The 24,914-nt window shown below is 42.2% G+C and overlaps 1 protein-coding gene across 1 annotated transcript; it reads left to right on the forward strand.

Moving 5' to 3' along the window:
• Window positions 1-7,952: 7,952 nt before the first annotated feature.
• trmt10b (tRNA methyltransferase 10B) lies at window positions 7,953-23,086 on the forward strand. The gene is made up of 9 exons (XM_003223330.4): window positions 7,953-8,148; window positions 10,375-10,585; window positions 12,888-12,996; window positions 15,379-15,503; window positions 17,294-17,446; window positions 19,068-19,146; window positions 19,774-19,841; window positions 22,171-22,294; window positions 22,790-23,086. Exons 2-9 carry the CDS (start codon window positions 10,394-10,396, stop codon window positions 22,894-22,896), a joined length of 957 nt encoding a protein of 318 aa, XP_003223378.1. The 5' UTR covers window positions 7,953-8,148; window positions 10,375-10,393; the 3' UTR covers window positions 22,897-23,086.
• The last annotated feature ends 1,828 nt before the right edge of the window (window positions 23,087-24,914 follow it).

The raw sequence follows: 24,914 nt of genomic DNA on the forward strand, positions 1-24,914 counted from the left end.
GTTAAATAAATGCATATATATATATGCATTATATGGCTGTGTGGAAGGGCCCTATACCCCAGGATCTGGTCCCAGGTTATCTGCTTATCCCAGATAATTATCTAGCAGTGTAGATTCATGTAATCCGATTCAAATCTAATACAGTAGAATCTCACTTATCCAACATTCGCTTATCCAACGTTCTGGATTATCCAACAGAGTCAGCCTTTTAGTAGTCAATGTTTTTGTAGTCAATCTTTTCAATACATTGTGATGTTTTGGTGCTAAATTCGTAAATACAGTAATTACTACATAACATTGCTGTGTATTGAACTGCTTTTTCTGTCAAATTTGTTATAAAACATGATGTTTTGTGCTTAATTTGTAAAATCATAATGTAATTTGATGTTTAATTGGCTTTTCCTTAATCCCGCCTTATTATCCAACATAGTCACTTATCCAACGTTCTGCTGGCCTGTTTATGTTGGATAAGTGAGACTCTACTGTACAGTAAAGTCTTGCTTATCCAACCTTCGCTTATCCATTATTCTGTATTATCCAACGCAGTCTGCCTTTTAGTTTATGTATTGTTTTTGGATTGTCTTGTCACCACAAATGTCTATTAGTTCATTCTTTGTTTGGGGACTAGTATACTGGGCATTCGTAGCTGCAGTTTTGAGATGACTTTTCAGATCGCGTCCACTATATTGGCTATTTTTGCTATTGCCATGTTAATGTACAGAAAGGTAGATAAGGACAGTGTGAATAAATTATCAAAGTTTGGTTGAGATAGTGGTTGCAGTTCGTGAGGAACTCTTTTTTTTTTTTTTTTTGCTTCTCATAGACATAGCATAGGGGCCCCTGGTGGCACAGTGCGTTAAAGCGCTGAGCTGCTGAACTTGCGGACCAAAAGGCTCCAGGTTCAAATCCCGGGAGCAGAATGAGCGCCCGCTGCTAGCCCCAGCTCCTGCCAACCTAGCAGTTCGAAAACATGCAAATGTGAGTAGATCAATAGGTACCGCTCCAGCGGGAAGGTAAGGGCGCTCCATGCAGTCATGCCAGCCACATGACCTTGGAGGTGTCTACGGACAACGCGGGCTCTTTGGCTTAGAAATGGAGATGAGCACCAACCCCCAGAGTCGGCCACGACTGGACTTATCATCAGGGGAAAACCTTTACCTAGACATAGCATGGGGATTTCATTAACCAGTTACAATTCATGAGTAAACCAGATTTTTTTTAACTTGAAAAATGGGGTGGGGGTGAACCCATAAACACACACACACACATACCCAGGTATGGGCTTGTGTGTATATATATCCTTTCTGCTTCTTTCTTGTAACAATTTAAGGACCTTTTTTGGTGTGGGTTATTCAAGTTATCTTGGAACTATTCCATGACACGTTCATGTTCCTTCATGTTCCTTTTAGGGCATTTCTTTTAGAAATTCAGGTTCTCTACTGTACCAAAGGTCCCACTATACCAAAGGTCTCTCTGATTTTTCCACCCCACATGCCTGATGGCTTTTTTGTCTGGAGGCACTATTTCTAGTTAATCTACCTCCTTCCCACCCTCTCTGCTGGTGTCCTTCACTGCTCTCTTGTCTTCTCCCACTGCCTGTTTGTAGATAGCATATATTTTCAAGGTGCTACACATGGTACAACCACTAAGGACCAATCTGGGCCCTACACACAGTCTGCTTGCCACATGTGTTGTGTTGGTAAAATGTGGTACATGCCAGATAAACAGTAAAGAAAACTAAGTTTTTTTCCAGAGGGCTAGTCCTAATTCAACGGTTAAATTGCTCACATTTTAAAACTCAGACTCATGATATCCCATGCTTCTCATCTCACGACACTGCCCCCGTACCGTCATTAGCCAAGGAGTTACTGACAGAAAACAGCATGCTCCTTGTTTTCTTTGTAGTTGATTTGGAACCAGCTTCACCTATAATCATAGAATTACAATCATGCACATAGATAATTACAATGTAAAACATTAAAATTCATAAAATGCTGTTATAGCTGCGGATAAAACAAGTTGTTTCTAATTGACACAGTCCAGTGCCAATGTGATGCCAACAGTAATTCCTCGGACTAATCCTAAAAAACCTATGTAAGATCAAAGGCTTGTTTAAAAAGCCATGTTTTAAAACTGCAATGGAAGGCTTGATGGGAGGGGGCCAGCCTGATCTCTCTAGGGAGGGCATTCCAGAGCCAGGGCGCCGCCACCAAGAAGGCCCTCTCTCTTGTCCCCACCAACCGTATTTGAAATGGTGGTGGGACCGAGAGAAAGGACTCCCTAGCAGATCTCAATGCCCACGCTGGTTTGTAGAAGGAGATGCGGTCTCGATAGATCGAGCTCAAAGCATATAGGGCTTTATAGGTAATCACCTGCACTTTTAATTAGACCCGGAAACCCATTGGGAGCCAGTGGAGCTGTTTTAGGAGGGGCATGGTATGCTCCCTAAAGCTTACCCTGGTTAGTGATCTGGCTACCGACTTTTATACTAACTGCAGTTTCCGAGTCGTCTTCAAAGGCAGCCCCACATAAAGTGCATTGCGGTAGACCATTCTGGATGTAACTAAGGTGTGGACCACCATGGCCAAGTCAGGCTTTTCGAGGTATGGTCGCAGCTGGCGCACAAGTTTTAATTGTACAAAGGCCCTCCCGGCTACCACCGATACTCAAGCTTCAAGTGTCAGCCATGAATCCAAAAGGATCCCCAAGCTGTGGGCTTGTGTTCTGAGGGGGAGTGTGACCCCATCGAGCACAGGTTGCCACCCCATACCCCAATCAGCCTTGCAAGGACCTCTGTCTTGTCTGGATTAAGCCCCAGTTTGTTGACCCTCACCCAGCCCATCACAGTTGCCAGGCACTGGTTTAGGATCCAGGGAGCTACCCTGGAATTCGGTGGAAAAGAGTAGTAGAGTTGAGTATCATCTGCATAGAGATGGCACCCGACTCCAAAACTTCGGATGACCTCACTCAGCGGTTTCATGTAGATGAACTACATGAAACCTTTTAAGATTCTAAGACACATGCTTAATCTTCATGAGAAAAAGTAGTGTTATTGCATGATTTTTTTAAAGAAATGGGCATTCAATACGATGGAATAGGCAGAGACAGGCACTTCTCATGTGATGAGAAAAATGTGCTTCCATATGCTTAAATTCAGGAAGAGTGTGATGGGGAGAGTTTACTTTCATCTTCTTAGAAGGCGGACTGAGAACTGAACGTGATGGCAAGGCGATTCCTTAAGCCCCTTCTGTCTTTCATGGGATGAGGTCCTAAATTCCATGAGTGTATTTGAGACCCAGAAACCCTATTCCCTGATGCGAAAAGCTCCCTAGATATACTGTCGTGGGATAAAATGTTACCCTTTTCTCCTTGCTATTATTATAGTAGTAGTAGTAGTAAACTTTTATTACGGTCAATGACCATCTCGATTGCTATTATTATGTATTACTACAGTATATGTATTTATATCCCGCCTCCTCTCTCCCAAAGGAGACTCAAAGAGGCTAACACTGAAAATCATGCAATAAATGTACTGTTGTTTTCAAACTTACAGGGTAGTTTGTGAATCATAGAATTATAGAACTGGAAGAAACCCCCATGGGCCATCCAGTCAAATCCAATTCTGCCACGCAGGAGTACATTATCAAAGCACTCTCAACAGATGGTCATTCAGCCTCTGTTTAAAAACCTCTAGAGAAAGAGTTGCCCCTCACTTTCCCAAATTTCCAGACCCCTTAGCCTTGGAGAACTCAACAAATATTCACCCACACTATCCTTCAGGGAAGGTGAGCCCAATATCTTCTGTTGCCGGAGGAGGGACAGCAATCTTTCCAACCCATTGTCAAAACACACAGTAACCATACCTGATCACATTCTTTGGGCACTTGAGGTAAAAATCCTGTAAGTTCACATTATTACTTTGACCTGGGGTGGATCTACACTGACCTCTATATAGATCTTTCTCCCATCGAAGGTGCTCCTATCCTTAGATCAATCAATAAATATTTTAAATTATGACTAAAATAAATTCAATACCATTGTTATATAATGGACAGCTTTTTCAGATATTTCTCAAAATCATTTAATTTAAAGACATTCTTATTAAACCTCATGTCTGAGAATCAGAAACAAACAAAATAACAACCTTTTGCTATGTGAATTGTCGCATGTATTTGAGGCTTATGAGAATATGGTTTGTTGTGTGCCTTCAAGTCCTTTCTGAGTGATGGTTACCCTAAAGTTTACCTTATCACAGGGGTTTTATTGGTAAGATTTGTTCTGTTTGGGGTTGCCATTGCCTTCCTCTGAAGGCCCTTCCAGACAGGTCCTATATTCCAGGAACTGATCCTAGGATTTCTGTTTATCCCAGATTATCTGGGAGTGTGGACTCATATAATCCAGTTTAAAGCAGAAAACCTGGGATCAGATCTTGGAATATAGGGTCTGTCTGAAAGGGCCCTGAGGCTGGCCCCTTCCACACAGCTGAATAAAATCCACACAACCCACTTCAAAGCATTTAATGTGGAGCATCTGTTTTTGATTAAATGACAGTGTAGAAGGCCGCATCTACACTGCCATATAACATCCAGATAGTCTGTCTATATCAACTGGATTATATAGCAGGTAGGCTCATATACGTAGGGCCCCTGGTGGTGGCGCAGTGTGTTAAAGCGCTGAGCTGCTGAACTTGCAGACCAAAAGAATCCAGGTTCAAATCCCGGGAGCGGAATGAATGCCCACTGTTAGCCCCAGCTCCTGCCAACCTAGCAGTTCGAAAACATGCAAATGTGAGTAGATCAATAGGTACCGCTCCGGCAGGAAGGTAAGGGCGCTCCATGCAGTCATGCCGGCCACATGACCTTGGAGGTGTCTACGGACAATGCCGGTTCTTCGGCTTAGAAATGGAGATGAGCACCAACCCCCAGAGTCGGTCACGACTGGACTTAACATCAGGGGAAAACCTTTACCTTTACCTAGGCTCATATAACCCAGTTCAAAGCAGATAATATGGATTATCTGTATTGATAATTTGGATAATATGGCAGTGTAGATGGGGCCAAAAGGGCTTGAGGAACAGAACATATTACTTCTGTTTCACTGGACAACCTCAGGATCATTTCCGCAACGTAATACATTACTATGGCTATATCATAACAAAGCAAAACAAAATATTAAGTTGCAAAAGGCTGATGTCTGAGAACATTATTTACAGCTCTGGAAGTGACAAAGCCACAGGATGGCTTCATTCTTGGTCTTATTCTTCAGGTTCTGCGGCACTTAGTGGATAACACACCAAAAAGAGACATTATTCTCATTACAGGAGATTGGAATGCTAAGGTGGGCAGTCAAATGATAACCGGGATCACAGGCAAGCATGGTCTGGGACAACAAAATGAAGCAGGACGTAGGCTGATAGAATTTTGCCAGGAAAACTCAATGTGCATAATAAACACTCTCTTCCAACAACCTAAAAGACGGCTTTACACATGGACTTCACCAGATGGTCAACACCAAAATCAGATTGACTACATCCTTTGCAGCCAAAGGTGGCGGACATCCATCCAGTCGGTGAAAACAAGACCTGGAGCTGATTGTAGTTCAGATCACGAACTTCTTATTACAAAATTTAGAATCAGACTAAAGAGAATGGGAAAAATACACAGACCAATTAGATATGATCTCACAAATATTCCCAGTGAATATACAGTGGAGGTGAAGAATAGATTTCAGGGACTAGATTTAATAAATAGAGTCCCAGAAGAACTACGGACAGAAGTCCACAACATTGTTCAGGAGGCAGCAACAAAGTTCATCCCAAAGAAAAAGAAAACCAAGAAGGCAAGATGGTTGTCTGTTGAGACACTGGAAGTAGCCCAAGAAAGAAGGACGGCGAAAGGAAACAGCGATAGGGGGAGATACACCCAATTAAATGCACAATTCCAGAGGTTAGCCAGGAGAGACAAGGAACTATTTTTGAACAAGCAATGGAAGACAATAGGATAGGAAGGACAAGAGATCTCTTCCAGAAAATCAGAAACATCGGAGGCAAATTTCAGGCAAAAATGGGCATGATCAAAAACAAAGATGGCAGGGACCTAACAGAAGCTGAAGAGATCAAGAATAGGTGGCGAGAATATACAGAAGATCTGTATAGGAAGGATAATAATATAGAGGATAGTTTTGATGGTGTGGTGAGTGAACTAGAACCAGATATCCTGAGGAGTGAGGTTGAATGGGCCTTAAGAAGCATTGCTAACAACAAGGCAGCAGGAGACGACGGGATCCCAGCTGAGCTGTTTAAAATCTTGGAAGGTGATGCTGTCAAGGTGATGCATGCCATATGCCAGCAAATATGGAAAACACAAGATTGGCTATCAGATTGGAAAAAAAACAATTTATATCCCCATACCAAAAAAGGGAAACGCTAAAGAATGCTCAAACTTCCGTACAGTGGCACTTATTTCCCATGCCAAAAAGGTAATGCTCAAGATCCTACAAGGCAGACTCCAGCAATACATGGAGCGAGAGTTGCCAGATGTCCAAGCTGGGTTTAGAAAAGGCAGAGGAACGAGAGACCAAATTGCCAATATCCGCTGGATAATGGAGGAAGCCAGGGAGTTTCAGAAAAACATCTACTTCTGCTTTATTGACTATTCTAAAGCCTTCGACTGTGTGGATCATAATAAACTATGGCATGTTCTTGGTGGTATGGGGATACCAAGTCACCTTGTCTGTCTCCTGAGGAATCTGTATAAAGATCAAGTAGCCACAGTAAGAACAGACCACGGGACAACAGACTGGTTCAAGATTGGGAAAGGAGTACGGCAGGGCTGCATACTTTCACCCTCCCTATTTAACTTGTACGCAGAACACATCATGCGACATGCGGCTTGAGGAATCCAAGGCCGGAGTTAAAATTGCTGGTAGAAACATTAACAACCTTAGGCATGCAGATGATACCAGTCTGATGGCTGAAAGTAAGGAATAGCTGAGAAGCCTTATCACCAAGGTGAAAGAAGAAAGTGCGAAACCTGGGTTGAAGTTAAACGTCAAGAAAACCAAGATCATGGCAACTACACCTATTGATAACTGGCAAATAGACGGAGAAGACGTGGAGGCAGTGACAGACTTTATATTTCTAGGCGTGAAGATCACTGCAGATGCAGACTGTAGCCAGGAAATCAGAAGACGTTTACTTCTTGGGAGGAGAGCAATGGCCAACCTTGACAAAATAGTGAAGAGCAGACATCACACTGGCAACGAAGGTCCGCATAGTCAAAGCAATGGTATTCCCCATAGTAACCTATGCATGCGAGAGCTGGGCCATAAGGACGGCTGAGTGAAGGAAGATAGATGCTTTTGAACTCTGGTGATGGAGGAAAATCCTGAGAATGCCTTGGACCGCAAGAAGATCCAACCAGTCCATCCTCCAGGAAATAATGCCCGGCTGTTCACTGGAGGGAAGGATATTAGAGGCAAAGTTGAAGTATTTTGGCCACATCATGAGAAGACAGGAAAGCTTGGAGAAGATCATGATGTTGGAGAAAATGGAAGGAAAAAGGAAGAGAGGCCGACCAAGGGCGAGATGGATGGATGGTATCCTTGAAGTGACTGGCTTGACCTTGAAGGGGCGGTGACGGCCGACAGGGAGCTCTGGCGTGGACTGGTCCATGAGGTCACGAAGAGTCGAAAACGACTGAACGAGATCAGCAGCAGCTGCAATAAAATATCACAAGGTTGAAATGCCTCATACTGGTGCATGGAAGGAAGAAAATGAACCCCCAATAACCAGTGCTAGAATGGAGACTTTTATTTAGAAAGTTGCAACACACACAGAGCCCCATATGTCATGGAACCAATCCTCCTGCCTATCCTCCTCCCTCCCTCTCCCCCTCCCTTCCTCCACCAAGGAAACTACAGCTCCCAGAGTGCAGCTGGCTCGTCTGAGTCTGATGTCATGAGGAAGGGACGTTTTCATAGCGAGGGAGCCGGTTGCTGTGGGTGGAAGGAATTCCTGCCTGAAAGAGGAGTCTCTGCAAATTCCTGCTGGAGGGAAAGCAGCTCAGGGCCCTTGATCTTGGAGAGAAAGCATCAGAAGGACCAGAGGAGAGTGATGGGATTTGGAGGCCATGTAGATCGTTGAACCGTGTAAGTTACGGGACTGGAACCCCCCCCCCCCCAAACAACAACAACTACTACTACTAGGCTCTTTGGAGGCCCAGGACTCCTAAGGGCCACAATGGAAGCATCTGCAGCTATTGACCCAGACCTGCACAACCTGTGGCTCTCCAGGTATATTGGACTTCAGCTCCCAGAATTCCTCGCCCTTGGACAAGCTGGCTAGGGCTTCTGGGAATTGGAGTCCCAAACACATGAAGGGCCACAGGTTGTGCAGGCCTGGGTCAAGAGCTACAGCTGCTTCCATTTTGGCCCCCTGAAGTCCTGGGCCTCCAAGGTGCCTAGTTGGGTGTGTGTGTGTGTCTCCAGTGTCTTGATTCCTTCAAAGAGCCTTCCATCCCCTCCTGTCTTTTGGGGGGGGGGCTCTTTAAGGGGGGCTCATGGGGTCCCTATTGGGGTTTGAGGGCAGCTGAGGGGGAGGGAAGCAGAGGGGGGAGCCGGTCCACCCTGGAGGAGAAGACTCTGGCTCCTCTGCCTTTGACAAACCCATCTCTCTGTGTGCATTCTTATGTCCTCTGATTTGGAGCCACACAAATCTTGTTTTTAAAGGTGGGCAGTGGCATGTTTATATATACATAGAGGGGCTGCAGAAGATTGACAGTTCAAATCCCCAGTTGGGGTGAGCTCCCACTGTTAGCTCCATCTTCTGCCAACCTAGCAGTTCAAAAACATTCAAATGTGAGTAGATCAATAGGTACCGCTTTGACGGGAAGGTAACGACATTCCATGCAGTCATGCCGGCAACATGACTATGGACAATACCGGCTCTTTGGCTTAGAAATGGAGATGAGCACCATCCCTCAGAGTCAGACTCGACTAGATTTAATGTAGAGTGGAAATCTTTACTTAGTGGCACGTTTCACACTTTCAGGTGACAAGGGCTTCCAGGTAGTATGGCCTGCCTCTGTGATAGAGGTACATAAAATATGTAGCCCATCTTCACCAAACATTGAGTGTGAAAGGTGCCTGATCAGCTGTTGAATGGGTTCCCACAGGGCAACTACTTTTATCTAGCAAGGGACTAATTAGACTTTTCCCACTCACAACCCCTTTCCACTGGATAAATTTTTACATGACCCCAAGCACAGCCAAGTTATGAACAAGATAGATTCTCTAGGTTTGTTCTTCAATTGAATTTGTATGTAAGTTGGAACAGGGACATTTCAATAGTGTAACTCCAGCCACACACACACACACACACACACACACACAAGCTTTGAAACAAACCCTATGGTTTTTGTTTTGGTCTCTATGCCCCTGTTCAGAAGATTTCACTTCACTTTCTATCCCTGTGATAATTGGATTTTGAAAAATTTGGGAACAAGGATTGGTGAGAAAGCTTCAGTGGAAACACTCTTTCCCCATGATAACTCAGGAGTGAATTTCCCTTCTTAGTGGTAGATTTCTCTCACTTTCAATTGTAACTATGAGGCATTTGTAAATTGGATGCTTGTAATTCGAGGACTTCCTGTATATAGGTATAAGAATCAAACATGACTGATAATAAGTATTTGCAAGGCTTCCTGACCAGGCTGGTTTTTCTTTTTGTGCAGCAAAAGCATTTCCTGCAGAATCCACTGTAAACACTACCCTGTTAACAGATTGAAAACCTGGATGTTTGGGCTGGCCTTTGGAGAGACAGCCATTGGATGACCAGCCTCATTATAATTATAATTCTATTCTGAATGTTATTAGGTTCCTTTCACTGGGATATTTTAATCTAATGATTTTATCTTATATTGCTGCTATAGTCCCCCCACCTTTGAAGTTGACTGAATCGCATTGGTGGTTGTTTGATATTATTACTATTGATATTATTGTTGTTTAAATCTTTGTTTTAACTTGTTTTATCATCTTCTTGTGTTTTAAACTGTGTGTATTGTTAATGTATTTGTGCTGTTACTTTTGTAACATTGTGAGCCGCCCCGAGTCCCCACGGGGAGATGGTGGCGGGGTATAAATAAAGTTTTATTATTATTATTATTATTATTATTATTAAACGGATGGCATTCAGAAACTTTTTTATTGTTGCCATTTTTTTGTGACCCCAATATTGAGCAGGTGGGATCCCATTTATGGTCGGGATCCATAGTTTAAGAAGCAGTGATCTAACAGACAGCATAGTGTCCTATGAAGTTCAGTTCTGTGGCTCAACATTTAACATTTCCGTCTCTCTCCATCCCATTCCCCCATTAGGCTGCCTCATCCAGAAGTGATGTTCTCTCCTGAGAATGCAGCCAGAAAAAGTCTCTGTGGAGGCAAGCCTGATCCACTGCAGACCCAAGGGGTCACTTGCCAGGAAGACCCAAGTGGGGGAAACTTGTGGGACACTTTTCAACTGCTGCAGATCGATGTGGATTGTGAAAGCTCAAGGGACCAGTTTACTTCAAACGAGAATGGATGTTCGGTATGTACAGTGCTAAAGTTAGACCTGGCTTTGGGAATTGGATGAAGAATGGGATGAATAAACCCAGCCCCATGGATGTATCTCTGGTCATTATTACCTAGCAAACACTTTTTGACAGGGATCCTGTTTTGCTTTGAACTGTAAGACTGGAATTGTTGGCTTTGTGGCTCACATAAGCCAAGACACAATCCCTTCTTGCCAGTTCAGCTCACCCTTCACATTTGCAGGTTTCACTTTTGCAGAGTTGATTATATGTGGATTTGATTAACATGGTGTCTCTGGGAATCTTGGGGTCTTCTGGTGTGACTCTGTGGTTAACTTATGCTAGAATTTGATCATAAACTCATGCTGGAAGACTTGGTGATTCCTAGAGAAAATCACACTGTTGAACAGAGGTCCTCAGACCTTTTAAGATGAGTGCCAGTTCAAGTTCTCTCAGACTGTTGGCCTAGACTATAGTTTAAAAAAAAACCATGAAAGAACAACACAATATTTAAAATGAAGAACAATTTTAATCAACACAAACTTACCAGTATTTCAATGAGAAGTGTGGGCCTGCTTTTGGCTGATGAGATAGTCGTCGTGTGCCTTCAAGTTTGCAGACGACACAAAACTGGGAGGGATAGCTAACACTCCAGAAGACAGGAGCAGAATTCAAAACGATCTTGACAGACTAGAGAGATGGGCCGAAACTAACAAAATGAAGTTCAACAGGGACAAATGCAAGATACTTCACTTCGGCAGAAAAAATGGAAATCAAAGATACAGAATGGGGGACGCCTGGCTTGACAGCAGTGTGTGCGAAAAAGACCTTGGAGTCCTCGTGGACAACAAGTTAAACATGAGCCAACAATGTGATGTGGCAGCTAAAAAAGCCAACGGGATTCTGGCCTGCATCAATAGGGGAATAGCGTCTAGATCCAGGGAAGTCATGCTCCCCCTCTATTCTGCCTTGGTCAGACCACACCTGGAATACTGTGTCCAATTTTGGGCACCACAGTTGAAGGGAGATGTTGACAAGCTGGAAAGCGTCCAGAGGAGGGCGACTAAAATGATTAAGGGTCTGGAGAACAAGCCCTATGAGGAGTGGCTTAAAGAACTGGGCATGTTTAGCCTGCAGAAGAGAAGGCTGAGAGGAGACATGATAGCCATGTACAAATACGTGAAGGGAAGTCATAGGGAGGAGGGAGCAAGCTTGTTTTCTGCTGCCCTGCAGACTAGGACACGGAACAATGGCTTCAAACTATAGGAAAGGATATTCCACCTGAACATCAGGAAGAACTTCCTCACTGTGAGAGCTGTTCGACAGTGGAACTCTCTCCCCCGGGCTGTGGTGGAGGCTCCTTCTTTGGAGGCTTTCAAGCAGAGGCTGGATGGCCATCTGTCGGGGGTGCTTTGAATGCGATTTCCTGCTTCTTAGCAGGGGGTTGGACTGGATGGCCCATGAGGTCTCTTCCAACTCTACTATTCTATGATTCTATGATTCTAAGTCATTTCAGACTTAGTCCTAAGTTTGGGGACCCCTGCCACAGAGTCGCACTGGTGGATTGAAATTCCTAGGGAGGTGTTCTCTTGGGTTTAAAAAGTTTTTTAAATTACATGTTTGTTTTTTGTGAGGGTTTTCCACCCCTAACCCTAGCAAATGTAGAGGGCTGACTGTAGCAACAACAACAAAAAAACTTTGCAGTGGTTGTTTTCATTTAAAATGTTTTTAATTATACTTTATTTTGAAGATTCCATTCAGTGAACTAAAACTCTTTATACAAATGCATGCATAGAATATGATTGCTTGATATCAATGTATTATGATAAAACCAGGATATAATATACAGCAACTAATTAAGCAAAATAAATATACAAGAACACAAAACAGACATATAATTTTGCGGTTTCTCCCAGCACGCATAGTCTGTTCTGTTGCATCGAAGCATAAGTAAACTCTTGTTCTGAATGCTGTGCAAAAGTTTTAATACAAAAGTAATGTATTTAATGCATCCCACATTTGCAGCTATTTAAAAATGGCTGCAGAAATAGTTGCTTATCTGTATAGTAAAATTATTACTCCTAAGATTGTGGTAAAAAGGACACAACTGGGGAAAACCAATCTTAACCCACTTAATTTTCACAGACACAAGACATGTGTTTTAGATGGACTGGAGCTAAATTATCAAACCTTTAAAATAAATATAAGTTTAACTGCATTACTTTCATTTTTGACAATAGGATTGTTTGGCTCGCTCCTGAATATTATCCCCTCCTCTGCATAAATATGACTTAGTTTTTTTCTTTTATTCATATTAAGAGAAATGTTTTAAGGAAACAGAGGCACTGGGAAAAGATTGTTTCAGCAAAAAGGAGCAAAAGAAAACTTGAGAGAGAAAGGCGAAAAGCAAAACATGCAGAAGGAAAAGGTACTGTATGTATATGATTTATATCCTGGTGACTCGCAAATGCAATGTTATATGATTAAGATACATTACATAACAGTTGAGTTTAAAACTGATTAGAAGCTTAGAAATTAAAATACTGAGGATTGGTTCAGGAACCAGTACCTATCCAGCATACATGGGGTCCTTTTTAATACTTTGTGGAAAGCTCCGCAGAATGGGAACATCTTTAGCTGCTGGCAGAAGGCCAGTCTTGCCTCCCTTGGAGTTGTTTATCCTGCAGGCACTTTCTTATGCCCACACCAGATATTTTTCTGAAGGTGACAGGACTGAGGAAAGCCCCCCTCCCCCCACTTCTCTGATCCCTAAAGTGGCAGAAACGCACATGAGGGAATCCAATCAGTCAGATAACCTGGTCCTAAATACTATATTTCATCACACAACAGCCACACTTTTAATCCCTTTTTCTAAAGCGCTACTATTATGTGAGCGATTGAGTGAGTGAAGAGTGAGTCTTTGGGTGGATGGGTAGGTAAGTGGCTGGCTGGATGAGCGACTGAGAGTGATGTGCCCTTGCTGAAAGGGGCTGGGCAAGCAGGTAAAGCTTTTTAGGCCAGGGCAGCAAGACATGTGGAAAGGAATGCTTGACTATTTACATCACAGAGACTGCCTAAATCATGGGTGCGACTATTATGTGAGGAATCCTAAAATATTAAAAAGGGAGTGCGACTGTTATGCCATGATAACTATTATGTGGGGAAATATGGGTAGTTTAGGTCGGAGGTTCCTGACTCTTTATTCTCCTAGTGTTTGTGACTTCAACTCTCAGAAGTCCCAGCTAGCTTGGCTAAATGTCAATAATTCTGGGAACTGAAGTCCCAAGCACTTAGAGAAACCTAAGGCTGAGAATCACTAGCTTAGGTCTTCATGGTTTATGAGCAGTACTTCTAATGATGCCCAGAAAGAGACCAGCAGTCTGTGAAATTGGAAGTTGTATGATACAGACACAGGATCCCTGTACTTTTGTCCCTTAAAGCCTTTTTTAAGGCTAGTTTTTTTTTTTGGGAAACTAAGATTCTTTGGAAGCTTGTTAATGGTTCTTCATTGAGAAGATCAGTCATGATGGGCTAACATTCACAAAGATAGTGTGCCCCTGACTGCTAATCTTCCTTTGCCAGGTACAATGACAAAAGATAGTTATTTTGGAATCTTGGTTTGTGTGGAGCATCTTTGGGACTGAACACGTTTGAGAAGATATGCCACAGCCTTCTATTATAAGCTGATGTTCCTTGATACAAGTCAATATAGGAAGGTGTTTATAGTGCTAAAATAGTATGTTCCACTGTTCTCTAATGTGTCTGATTGATTCCCCTCTTATTTTTTTCTCAGAAATCAGTTTATTTGAAGACCATTTGCAGATATTGATAGTAACAAGAGTCAGGTTCAGGACAACCAAATCAGTTATAGCAGACTCAGTCCTTGTTTGAATCTATCTGAAATGACTAGCTAGTGTCCAAAACATTTAGATAATTGTGTTGGGTAATTTCAAAAAAGGAAAAAGCATTTAAAAGGTAAAATGGCAACAACAGCACCAGTTTTAGCAGACCAGAAGCTTCTTGAGCATAGCAGTACAGTGAATGATCTTCAGCAATACAGGAGCAGAGTTAAGCTTGAAAAGTTAACAAATGTAGGGCCTAGCTATCTATCTCTCTGGAGGCATCTTGTCTCTCTCCATGCACACAGGAGAATAGAAATGGAGGATTCAGAAGCTTGCGATGCGGTCATGAAACTTTGAATAAAAAGAAGTGTATCCCTGAAAAGTATCAGTCTAACAAACAAGAGACAGACAAAGAAGACAAGGAAGGGCTTTCCCTTCCAACTGCCTGATATGCCTATTTCCTTGATGAGTATTATATACTTGTGCAGTATGCGGTTGAGTTCCAACAGACTGGACCTCAAGAAGATGTAATGCATTAATGTTTTGTAATCGTTTGTAAGATACACAGAGTTATTTGCATATGAATTGGCTATTTCATCATGCTAGAGAAAAAATCCACTTAAAACCCAGTTTCTGCCTCCTGCAGAATTCTGGGGTTTGTAGTTTAGTGAGGCTGTTAAAGACTCCTCCCTAAACTACAAACCCCAGAATTCTGCAGGAGGCAGAAACTGGGTTTTAAGTGGATTTTTCTCTAGTGTGATGAGGCCCTGAGTTAAAACACATATAGGGAGCTTTGATGGAGCAAGGCTGTGTCAAGTAGTTTCTTACTTTGCCCGGTGAGATCTTGGGCTGTAAGCATTTTAAAATACCATGAGCATTTTAAATTTAACACATTTAATTGGGCTCCTGATGAGGGCTGGATATTTTGCTCCCTTTTCATCCATTTCCCATTTTTGTTTGTTTTTCAGGTTCTGCTCACCAGCTCAGCAAGCGGGAACTAAAACTGATTACAAAAGAACGCCTTCTGGGTGCCAGAGAAACGGGCCCTTGGCTGTGCATTGATTTGAGTATGACCAGTAACATGACTCAAAAGGTAGTAGATCCCACCGATCCAACTGTTTAAATGTTACCCTCGGCTTTCCAGGTTTGGTTCTTATGAGTCTTGGCTCCTCTGTGGAGATGCACCTACAGAAAACATGGCAAGCCACAAAGATGCATTCAGCAGCATTTCATGCTGAATCTGGTGTTGGGTAGTACATTGTAGGACCATAGGCTCAATTTGATTGAAAAGCAGCAATAAGAAACCCGTCTTCACATTTCTGGTTAAAGATGCACTACTTTTGTTTCTTTGTTTGTTATCCTGCATTTTTCCCAAGATTATACAGGTTGAGTATTTCATATAAGAATTACTAATACAACTACAGTAGAGTCTCACTTATCCAAGCCTCGCTTATCCAAGCCTCTGGATAATCCAAGCCATTTTTGTAGTCAATGTTTTCAATATATCATGATATTTTGGTGCTAAAGTCATAAATACAGTAATTACAACATAACATTACTGCGTATTGAACTACTTTTTCTGTCAAATTTGTTGTATAACATGATGTTTTGGTGCTTAATTTGTAAAATCATAACCTAATTTGATGTTTAATAGGCTTTTCCTTAATCCCTCCTTATTATCCAAGATATTCACTTATCCAAGCTTCTGCTGGCCCGTTTAGCTTGGATAAGTGAGACTCTACTGTACTATTATTATTTCTGCCCCACTTTTTCTCTCAAAACAAGAGACTCAATGTGATTTACAGTAAAACTGATACAATTCAAAATCTGAAGAACATACAAACATTAACATAGAATTAAATAGTAAACATATTAATGCCAGGGACCATCCTTTATAAGAAATGTTGGGGATTTCTGATTTTTTTTTGTGATTTTGGAATATCTGTATTTGCATATACATGCATGCATACATCTTGGAGATGGGACCGAAGTCTAAATACAAACTTCATTTCTGTTTCATATAACTTTATACACATAGCTGGAATGTAATTTTATACAATGTTTTAAAAATAATTTTGTATGTGAAATAAAAGTTGTGTATATTGAAGTATCAAAAAAAACAAAGGGAACACTAACTCAGTTACCCATGTGGACCATTTTGGGTTTTGGAGCATTTTCAATTTTTTTTTCCAGATAAGGGATGCTCAGCCTGTGTGAACAGGAGAATTTCTTGTAATCTGAAAAAAAGCATACAAATATTGCTATGTTTGAAACAGTATAGGCCAGGGAGCAATCACACGAGTCTATTGCTCATGATCTTTGGCTGAGTTTTCGAGAGTGGAGGAGAGGACAGCACCAATCTCAGGCACGTTGGGGGACTTTCTGCCCTTTATGTGGCAGTTGCCATGGCCTCCTGTCAGCCTCCCTTTCTTAGACCACAACTGTACTGCCTGCTGCTGTGATTGCATGGCTCATCCCTCTGTCACTAACAGCACTCAAATGCTGACTAGTTCTTCGGTACAACTGACAGCAGTTTCCATTTCTTGGAATAGCTGAGAAGTTGCATGTGGATGGCCCACCAGAAGGGAACAGTCAAGGGGGTCTTTGCATCAAACTGAGGACAAAGGCCTTATCACAGAAAGTATCAGCCTTGCTGGATGTGAGTGGTGGTGTGGGGCACTATTTTTATAAAATACTTTTTCCAACAAAAAACAGACCCAACTATATGGGGTGCTGTTGAAATGAGTTCTGTCTTTGCATTGAACATATCAGTATTCTTGGGTTTATAATGAATATGGCTTTATATAAAATATTTAGTCCAGGGAGTGCTGAGACTGCTTTTAAACAGCGTTCTTTTTCTTTCATTTTTTGTCCTCATGGAAGGAAACAAGCCGACTTGCCACCCAGATAAGACGGCTCTATGGATCTAACAAGAAAGCAGAGAGGCCTTTTTGGATCTCTCTCACAGGGTTTGTAGAAAACAGCCCAATTTATGAAGCATGCCTAAGGATGAATGATGGATTTGCTAATTATCTTGTAAGTACCTCCTTCCCTTGCACAAAACAAAACATGTTCTGAGGTGAAAACACAACCTATCCATCTAAGCTAAAATGATATCATTTGGATGCCCTGTGTCCTATTGCTTCAATCGGATACTTGAGTAAATCTGCTTAATAACAGATGATGCAGCAGCAGTCTGAAGTGGCTGATCTCCCTCCACAAGTGTTTTAGCCAAAAACCTATGCATACTTTCAAGGGAAAGCATCATTAAAATCAGTGGGGATTGTTTCTGAGTTCACATTTCGATTTCCTGCTTCTTAGCGGGGGTTGGACTAGATGGCCCATGAGGTCTCTTCCAACTCTACTATTCTATGATTCTATGATTCAACATTCTTAGGAGTATGCCGCCTTAAACCATTTAGGGCTCACATGGCCAATGTAACTGGTGCTGCTGATATAGCAGGCAGTACTAGTTGGTAGCATAGCACAGCCCAGTAAAAAATTATTGGTGTCTTGGTTTTTAGGTCTGTTTCTGTGGTTATTTGGAGCACTGATTCATAAAATTGCGATGATGATGAGTAGTAGTAGTAGTAGTAGTAGTAGTATTATCCTGCCCTTCTCCCAGAGGGGACTCAGAGTGGCTTACAGCAATGTAACTATAGTCTACAACAGCTCTAGGTTCTTAGATATGGTTATCATGCTTTTCTATGGATGAGCAGAGGGCAACTGCCATATGTTCTGTTTCTCAAAACCTAGAGATGATAAGGGATAACTGATAGCATTTTTGGAACCAGCAGGTCAAATATACCCAGAAACAGGACTAACATTTGAGGCACCAAAATATATGTTGGCCAGTGTAGTTGGCTATGAGCATGGAGCAAATGGACGCATTGCTACAATCCAGTACTGAAAGTCAGTCTTTCTCTTTCCCTTCTTCTGGCTGCAAAACAAACAGGGTTGTTATATGTTTTCCAGGCTGTATGGCCATGTTCCAGAAGTATTCTCTCCTGACGTTTCACCGACATCTATGGCAGGCATCCTCAGAGGGTGTGAGGTTGCCTGCCATAGATGTGGGCAAACATCAGGAGAGAATACTTCTGGAACATGGCCATACATCCTGGAAAACACAACAACCCTGTGATCCCGGCCATGAAAGCCTTCAACAACACATTGAGCAAACAAACATTCAGCTAGACAGAAGACAAGAAAAGAAGTGGGACTGTCTTTGGATCCCCTACAAATATTTTGTAAAAATGAATTTTTTTGACAGAGAATTTGTTGACTGAGTTATGTCTGTATTATGAGAGTAGTAATCCCAAATTGCTCTAATTATATGAGCTATTGGACAATGAGGCAGATTACATTGGAAGGTGGTGAATTCTCCTTTCTTTGGGTTTTAAAACAAATGCTGGGTGGCCACCAACTCGTAATGATTCCATAACAATGTATTTGAAGTAACAGAAGGCTAGACTAGATAACTTTTGAGATCTCTGCCAGTGGATTTGTTGGCTAGGAAGTGCTGGACTTTGAAATAAAAAAATTACCTTTCATAAAATCTTATTTTCAAATAATATTCCGAAGCTCTACTCCATTCTAACCAACACAGTCCTGAAGGATTTGTTCAATTCCAGTTAATGTTTCTCCCATTATTTTTCAGATGGATGTTACTCCTGAGAGTTATCTGGACCTGTTTCCTTCAAAAACCATTGTTTACCTCACCCCAGATGCTGAGGATGGTATGTTTCAGCTTTGGTTTAATAGACTCTCACAAAAGCTTTTGCTTATTTGAAGGGAGTCATAGTAGTTCTAGGGATTTAGAGCCTTTCTTGAAGCATGCTTCAAGTCAAACCTGCAGTAAGTACTCTAGCTATTTTGTATCCTATGTTCTGACCCTTTGCATAAAGCACCAAACTCCCCCTCCCGATCTTGAAAAGCACAGAAAAAATAACCATTCCTTCATGTGCTGATTCAACGTGCTTTTGTCACAACTGAACAGGATTTTCTGCAATGTATGGTTCCACCCTTAGGCTGTGTTCTAACAAAATAAACACTGCCTTCTAAACTTGACCCTCTGAATTTTGCTGAACTACAATGTGAGGCTTGACCTGTTGAAAATTATAGATCATCCTCAGCTGGAGGGCTGTACCTTGCCTTCCCCTATCTACCTCGAAATAATGAGTGTCAGTATCTACCGCAGAAAATAACACAGAGTCTGGACCATATAGTAGATGACCTGTGCAAAGTTTACTGTGAACCGTGCTTGGAAGAAAACATTATTGATTTCTCCAGTGCTGTTGCTACCTTGATACTCTTGTATAAACATGTCGCTGGTTTTACATATTCATACACCTTTTGTGTTCTAGCTCTTGAGGAGGTGGATCCGCACAAAGTATATATCCTTGGAGGGTTGGTGGATGAAAGTATTCAAAAGGCAAGTATCTTTTAGAGAAAAGTTTATGTTTTTTTCTACAAATCTTCAATGTTACCAAATATAAAATAAGTTTGATAACGACTATAACTATAGTCGTTATCAATGCTTCAAGTGCTACACGCTTCAGAGAGAAGGTAAAAGCTATGCTTTTAAGCTGAGTGACTCCTATCTCTTTTAATAACTTTCCAACAGGGACATCTTTTCTTATTTATGTTCTGCAGACAATGTTACATCTTTGCCATTGTTGTGTACCTTGAAGTAAGTTCTGATATATGGCAACCCTAAGGTGAACCTTTCAGGGGATTTTCTTGACAAAAGTTGTTCAGAAAGGGTTTGCTCTGTGGCTAGATGAGTATGTCTTACCCATAGAGGTCTCTATGGCTGACTGGGGATTTGAACCTTGGTCTGGAATCTAGTGAAAGCACTCTGTCCAAGGACATTAGAATGAAAGGTTCACCTTTTATTCGCTGTTTAGAAGAGGGGTGTGTTGCACCTATGCCATTTTCGGTGGCCGCCCCAACTCTGTGGAATACCCTCCAAAAAGAAATTAAAACAGCTCCCTCCTTTTCTTCTTTCAAGAATGAATTAAATACCTTCCTGTTTAAACAGGCCTTCGGTGAAGGAAAGCCCCTGGCGGCTCAGCGGATTAAACCGCTGAGCTGCTAAACTTGCTAACCGAAAGGTTAGTGGTTTGAATTGAGAGTGGGGTGAGCTCCAGCTGTTAGCCCCAGCTTCTGCCAACCTAGCAGTTCGAAAACATGCAGATATGAGTAGATCAATAGGTACCACTTCAGCGAGAAGATAGTGGCGCTCCATGCAGTCATGCTGGCCACATGACCTTGGAGTGTCTATGGACAACGCCGGCTCTTTGGCTTAGAAATGGACATGAGCACCAACTCCCAGAGTTGGACACACTAGATTTAATGTCAGGGGAAAACCTTTACCTTTACCTTAGTGAAAGAAACTAAGCTGGAATGATAAGAAACACCATAATGTTTATGGACTGGAACAAAGTGCAATATGATCTGACATGATACTACAAGAATGTGAATGCATATTATTATTGTGTTAAAGTCGAACACTTCCCAAGTGTTTAGGACTATGTGATGTATTTTATGATGATGATGATGATGATGATGATGATGATGATGATGAGGATGAGCCTTTGAATAAGCTGTTTCTGTCAATGTGGCCCTTGGTGTGAAACGTTGAAAGTACAAGGACCCCTAAGATCTGCTTCTCAGTCTTGATTAGCCATTAGAATCAAATGGAGCCTTGATGGGTGATTTTTTTGGTTAATCTAGGCCAGGCCCACACAAGTTTGTAGTAATGAGGGGATGAAATTAAATAGATTCTAAATCTTTTGGGGTCGCAATAGGTTTCTAGCACCTCACTTTGCAAGTATAATTATTAATTAGTATTGCTGTTGTGTCCCTTCACGTTGTTTCCAGCTTGGGGTAACCCTAAAATGACCCTATCACTGGGCTCCTCTCTTTCTTCCTCAGGATCCAGAGTCCAGGCCCTCCCTCTCTTTCCTTTGCTTTCAGGAGGCATAGTGGCCAGGAGATGGATAGTGGGGAGAAGAAGTCTTGTGTGCCAGGAGCAATGGACAGTTGCTGTCACTTCACCTCCTGCTCTTGGCAACAGGCTTCCTCTCATATCCTCATTCCTTCTCTCCAGACAGAAAGAGAGAAAAATTAGATAGAGAACTGGAGTCCAGACCCTCCAGCTGGTCCCCCTCACTTCTCGTTCTGGAGGTGTAGTGGCAAGGGGATGGGAAGAAGCCCTGTGTGCCAGGAGCATGGAGCTGAGGGTGGCAGCGATGGCTGCACTTTGCTTTTGCTGCTTCATTCTTCAGTGGGCCACATCAACTCCTTGTCCCTGCGCCCTATGTTGTACAGACCTACTCTAGGTTGTATACATTCTCAAGTTAACCAAGAGTTGCATCATGTTGATCACCGTAATTGGTCTAAATTGACTCTGACCCAATATCTGCCTTTTTCTGTTTGATCCATCTTTCTTTCCTTCTATAGTTATCTGGAGAAGGAATTATATCTGTTAGGAGCTAAGCAATTTTTAGGCATTACAATCAAATCCTTGTTCCCATTTGCTGCCTCAAGAAGCCAGCTTCTGCAACAGCAGCCACACAAGTGAGTTGGGGAAAGTCCTGAACTAGAGCTGGAAATAGGGCAACCATATTATGTTGATTCTTACAGCTGCTATGGCCATGAGGGGGCTTCAGTCTGTGTAAAAGTGCAGGAAGTGTAGAAAGTGCCCTGCATGAGCATTTACATGTATTTTTCTCTCTTAATCTGATTTGCACTTTTAGAGCCTTACCTTGCACAAAGCCCAAAGAGAGCATCTGCAGACAGTACGGCTGCCAATCCAAGAGTACATGGTAAAGAACGCCAATGCAAAAAACTATCACTCAACGACGCTGGCAGTTAACCAAGGTGAGTCTGTTGCACTGTTTGGCAAAAGTTCACTGGACTGCACGTTTCATGCAACCTACCACCATCATTATTCCAGTGCAAGTCACAGGGCCTTTTAATACAGAACATTATGATTCCACTTTAACTGCCATGGCACTGTTCGGAGATTTGCTGTTTATGATTTTTTTATCCAAAAGCTCTTCTAGTGGCCCACAAAACTACAAAGTCTCTCATATTGACTATGCTGGCTAGAGTTGATGGATCCCAACAGCATGTGGAGAGGCACAGGTGTCCCACTCCTGGTCAAAAATATGGAATGCCTCCAAAAGAAGGTTGTCTGTTTCAAATCACAATGACTAAAAATAGCAAGTCTTGGCCTTGTTTTCTACTGATATTCTAACCCTCTGCTAGAGATCAAGATGGGATAGTGTCTGAATCAAAATGATGCCATGACTGTATCTTATTCTCTGTTAAGTCCCACTAACCTCTGCAATAACGAAAACATTTGTCTTGCAGTTTTTGATGCCCTATTGAGTTTTCATGCTACCAAGAGCTGGGAAGAAGCCCTCAAAGCTGCAGTTTCTCCTGGAAAAGGCTATGTCCTTCGGGAAGAGACTATTTGAAAGATGAAAGCTGCAAACATAGCAGAAAATTCAAAGAAACTTGCACCTGGTTGGATTGACTCCTAAGTTAGATTTCGTTCCTATTTGTGGACCAGCAGGGCTACCTTTTTTATATCCAACTAGGTCACCCCTGCCTTATTTGACTGAGTCTATGAATACATGAAATGAATAATTAACTTTTTACAAATTATTTTGGCATATTTGTTTATTTATTGAGCTGCCAATTCACTTTTCACCTCAAAATGGGAATCAAAGTGACTCACTGTAAAATTATAGAATCATAGAGTTGGAAGAGACCTCGTGGACTATCCAGTCCAACCCCCTGCCAAGAAGCAGGAAAATCGCATTCAAAACACCCCCGACAGATGACCATCCAGCCTCTTCTTAAAAGCCTCCAAGAAGGAGTCTCCACCACACTCTAGGGCAGAGAGAGAGTTCCACTGCTGAGCAGCTCTCACAGTTAGGAAGTTCTTCCTGATGTTCAGGTGGAATCTCCTTTCCTGTCGTTTGAAGTCATTGTTCCGCGTCCTAGTCTCCAGAGCAGCAGAAAACAAGCTTGCTCTCTCCTCCCTTTGACTTCTCCTCACATATTTATACATGGCCACCATGTCTTCTCTCAGCTTTCTCTTCTGCAGGCTAAACATGTCCAGCTCTTTAAGCCGCTCCTCATACTGCAATTCCTTCTGTTAAGTTCCAAGTCACAAACTTGACTGGAGTCTCCCTTAGTAAGACAGTGAATCCAGTTAAAACACAGAACAGTAAGAACTACTTAATGGGTGACTAGAAGGAAATAATTGCTATCCAGGGGTAAAGAATTCTGCCACCTCCTTGAAACATGAAGGACGATTCACAACTTTTAAATCCAGATCATCCCAGCTTTGAGTGAGTGTTTACTTTTTTGGTTGTTTCAGGGAGGAAGCACTGTGGTAGCAGCTAAACAGGACATTAAATCATCCATGTATTGACAAGTGTTGCTCTGGCCCAACTGATCAATAGTGTTCTTGGATGCAAATTTATTGGAGCAAATTAACCCCAATGATTTTAAAATAAGCAAGGCCAGTCAATATTGCAAGATTGTCAGGATATGAAACATCAAAGGCCAAAGCTTTCAAAACTTTCTGATCATTTCATCAAGCAAACTGTTTCGAATCAAGTGGGATGGTGGCTGATGTTGACGTCTACATGTTCACAGGCATATGATTTTCATAACTCCTAACAACAATCGCATTTCTTCCCACTCCTTATTTGATTGTAACATCTTCTCTGATGAGGAGGTCTAAATACTCCAAAAGCTTGCATAGGTAAAGGTAAAGGTTTCCCCTGACGTTCAGTCCAGTTGTGACCGACTCTGGAGGTTGGTGCTCATCTCCATTTCTAAGCCGAAGAACCGGCGTTGTCCATAGACACCTCCAAAGTCATGTGGCCAGCATGACTGCATGGAGCTCTGTTACCTTCCCGCCGGAGCGGTACTTATTGATCTACTCACATTTTGCATGTTTTCGAACTGCTAGGTTGGCAGGAGCTGGGGCTAACAGCGGGCGCTCATTTCGCTCCTGGGATTTGAACCTGGGACCTTTTGGTCTGCAAGTTCAGCAGCTCAGCGCTTTAATGCATGGTGTAATAATGTTGTTGGGTTAGATCCAAGTTTAGTCATTAAAACCAACAGGACTGAAGTTACAACTGAGTTATAACGCAATACACTGCATGGTAAAGAATTGCTGGCATCTCACATAAGACCCCATAGCTTGTGTACAGGGAATGATTCATAAAGGAAGGATCCCTCCAGGTGTTGCTTGACTACAGTTCCCAGCATTCCTTCCCATTGACTGTGCTACTTAGCACTGAGAAGAGATCCAGTACAGCGATATCTGGAAAGCCATGTGTTTCCAGTCCTGGCATAAAGGCAAGAGATCTTACTGATGCATGGAAAGTAAAAAGCAATTTATACAGAGAAATAACATTTTTATACTTAGGTCCCCTACATCATATCATTGTCTTGTTCTGTGCCAAAGAGTTGG

This window comes from Anolis carolinensis, chromosome 2 (assembly GCF_035594765.1).
Source record: "Anolis carolinensis isolate JA03-04 chromosome 2, rAnoCar3.1.pri, whole genome shotgun sequence".
Classification (NCBI taxonomy): Eukaryota; Metazoa; Chordata; class Lepidosauria; order Squamata; family Dactyloidae; genus Anolis; species Anolis carolinensis.

Bases quoted from the DNA above. Each gene is read 5' to 3' on its own strand.
- trmt10b (XM_003223330.4), top strand. From the start codon at position 10,394: ATGTTCTCTCCTGAGAATGCAGCCAGAAAAAGTCTCTGTGGAGGCAAG. The intron at 15,504-17,293 runs GTAGTAGATCCC...TCCTCATGGAAG, and splicing joins CCAGTAACATGACTCAAAAG to GAAACAAGCCGACTTGCCAC. The intron at 19,147-19,773 runs GTATGTTTCAGC...TTTGTGTTCTAG, and splicing joins CACCCCAGATGCTGAGGATG to CTCTTGAGGAGGTGGATCCG.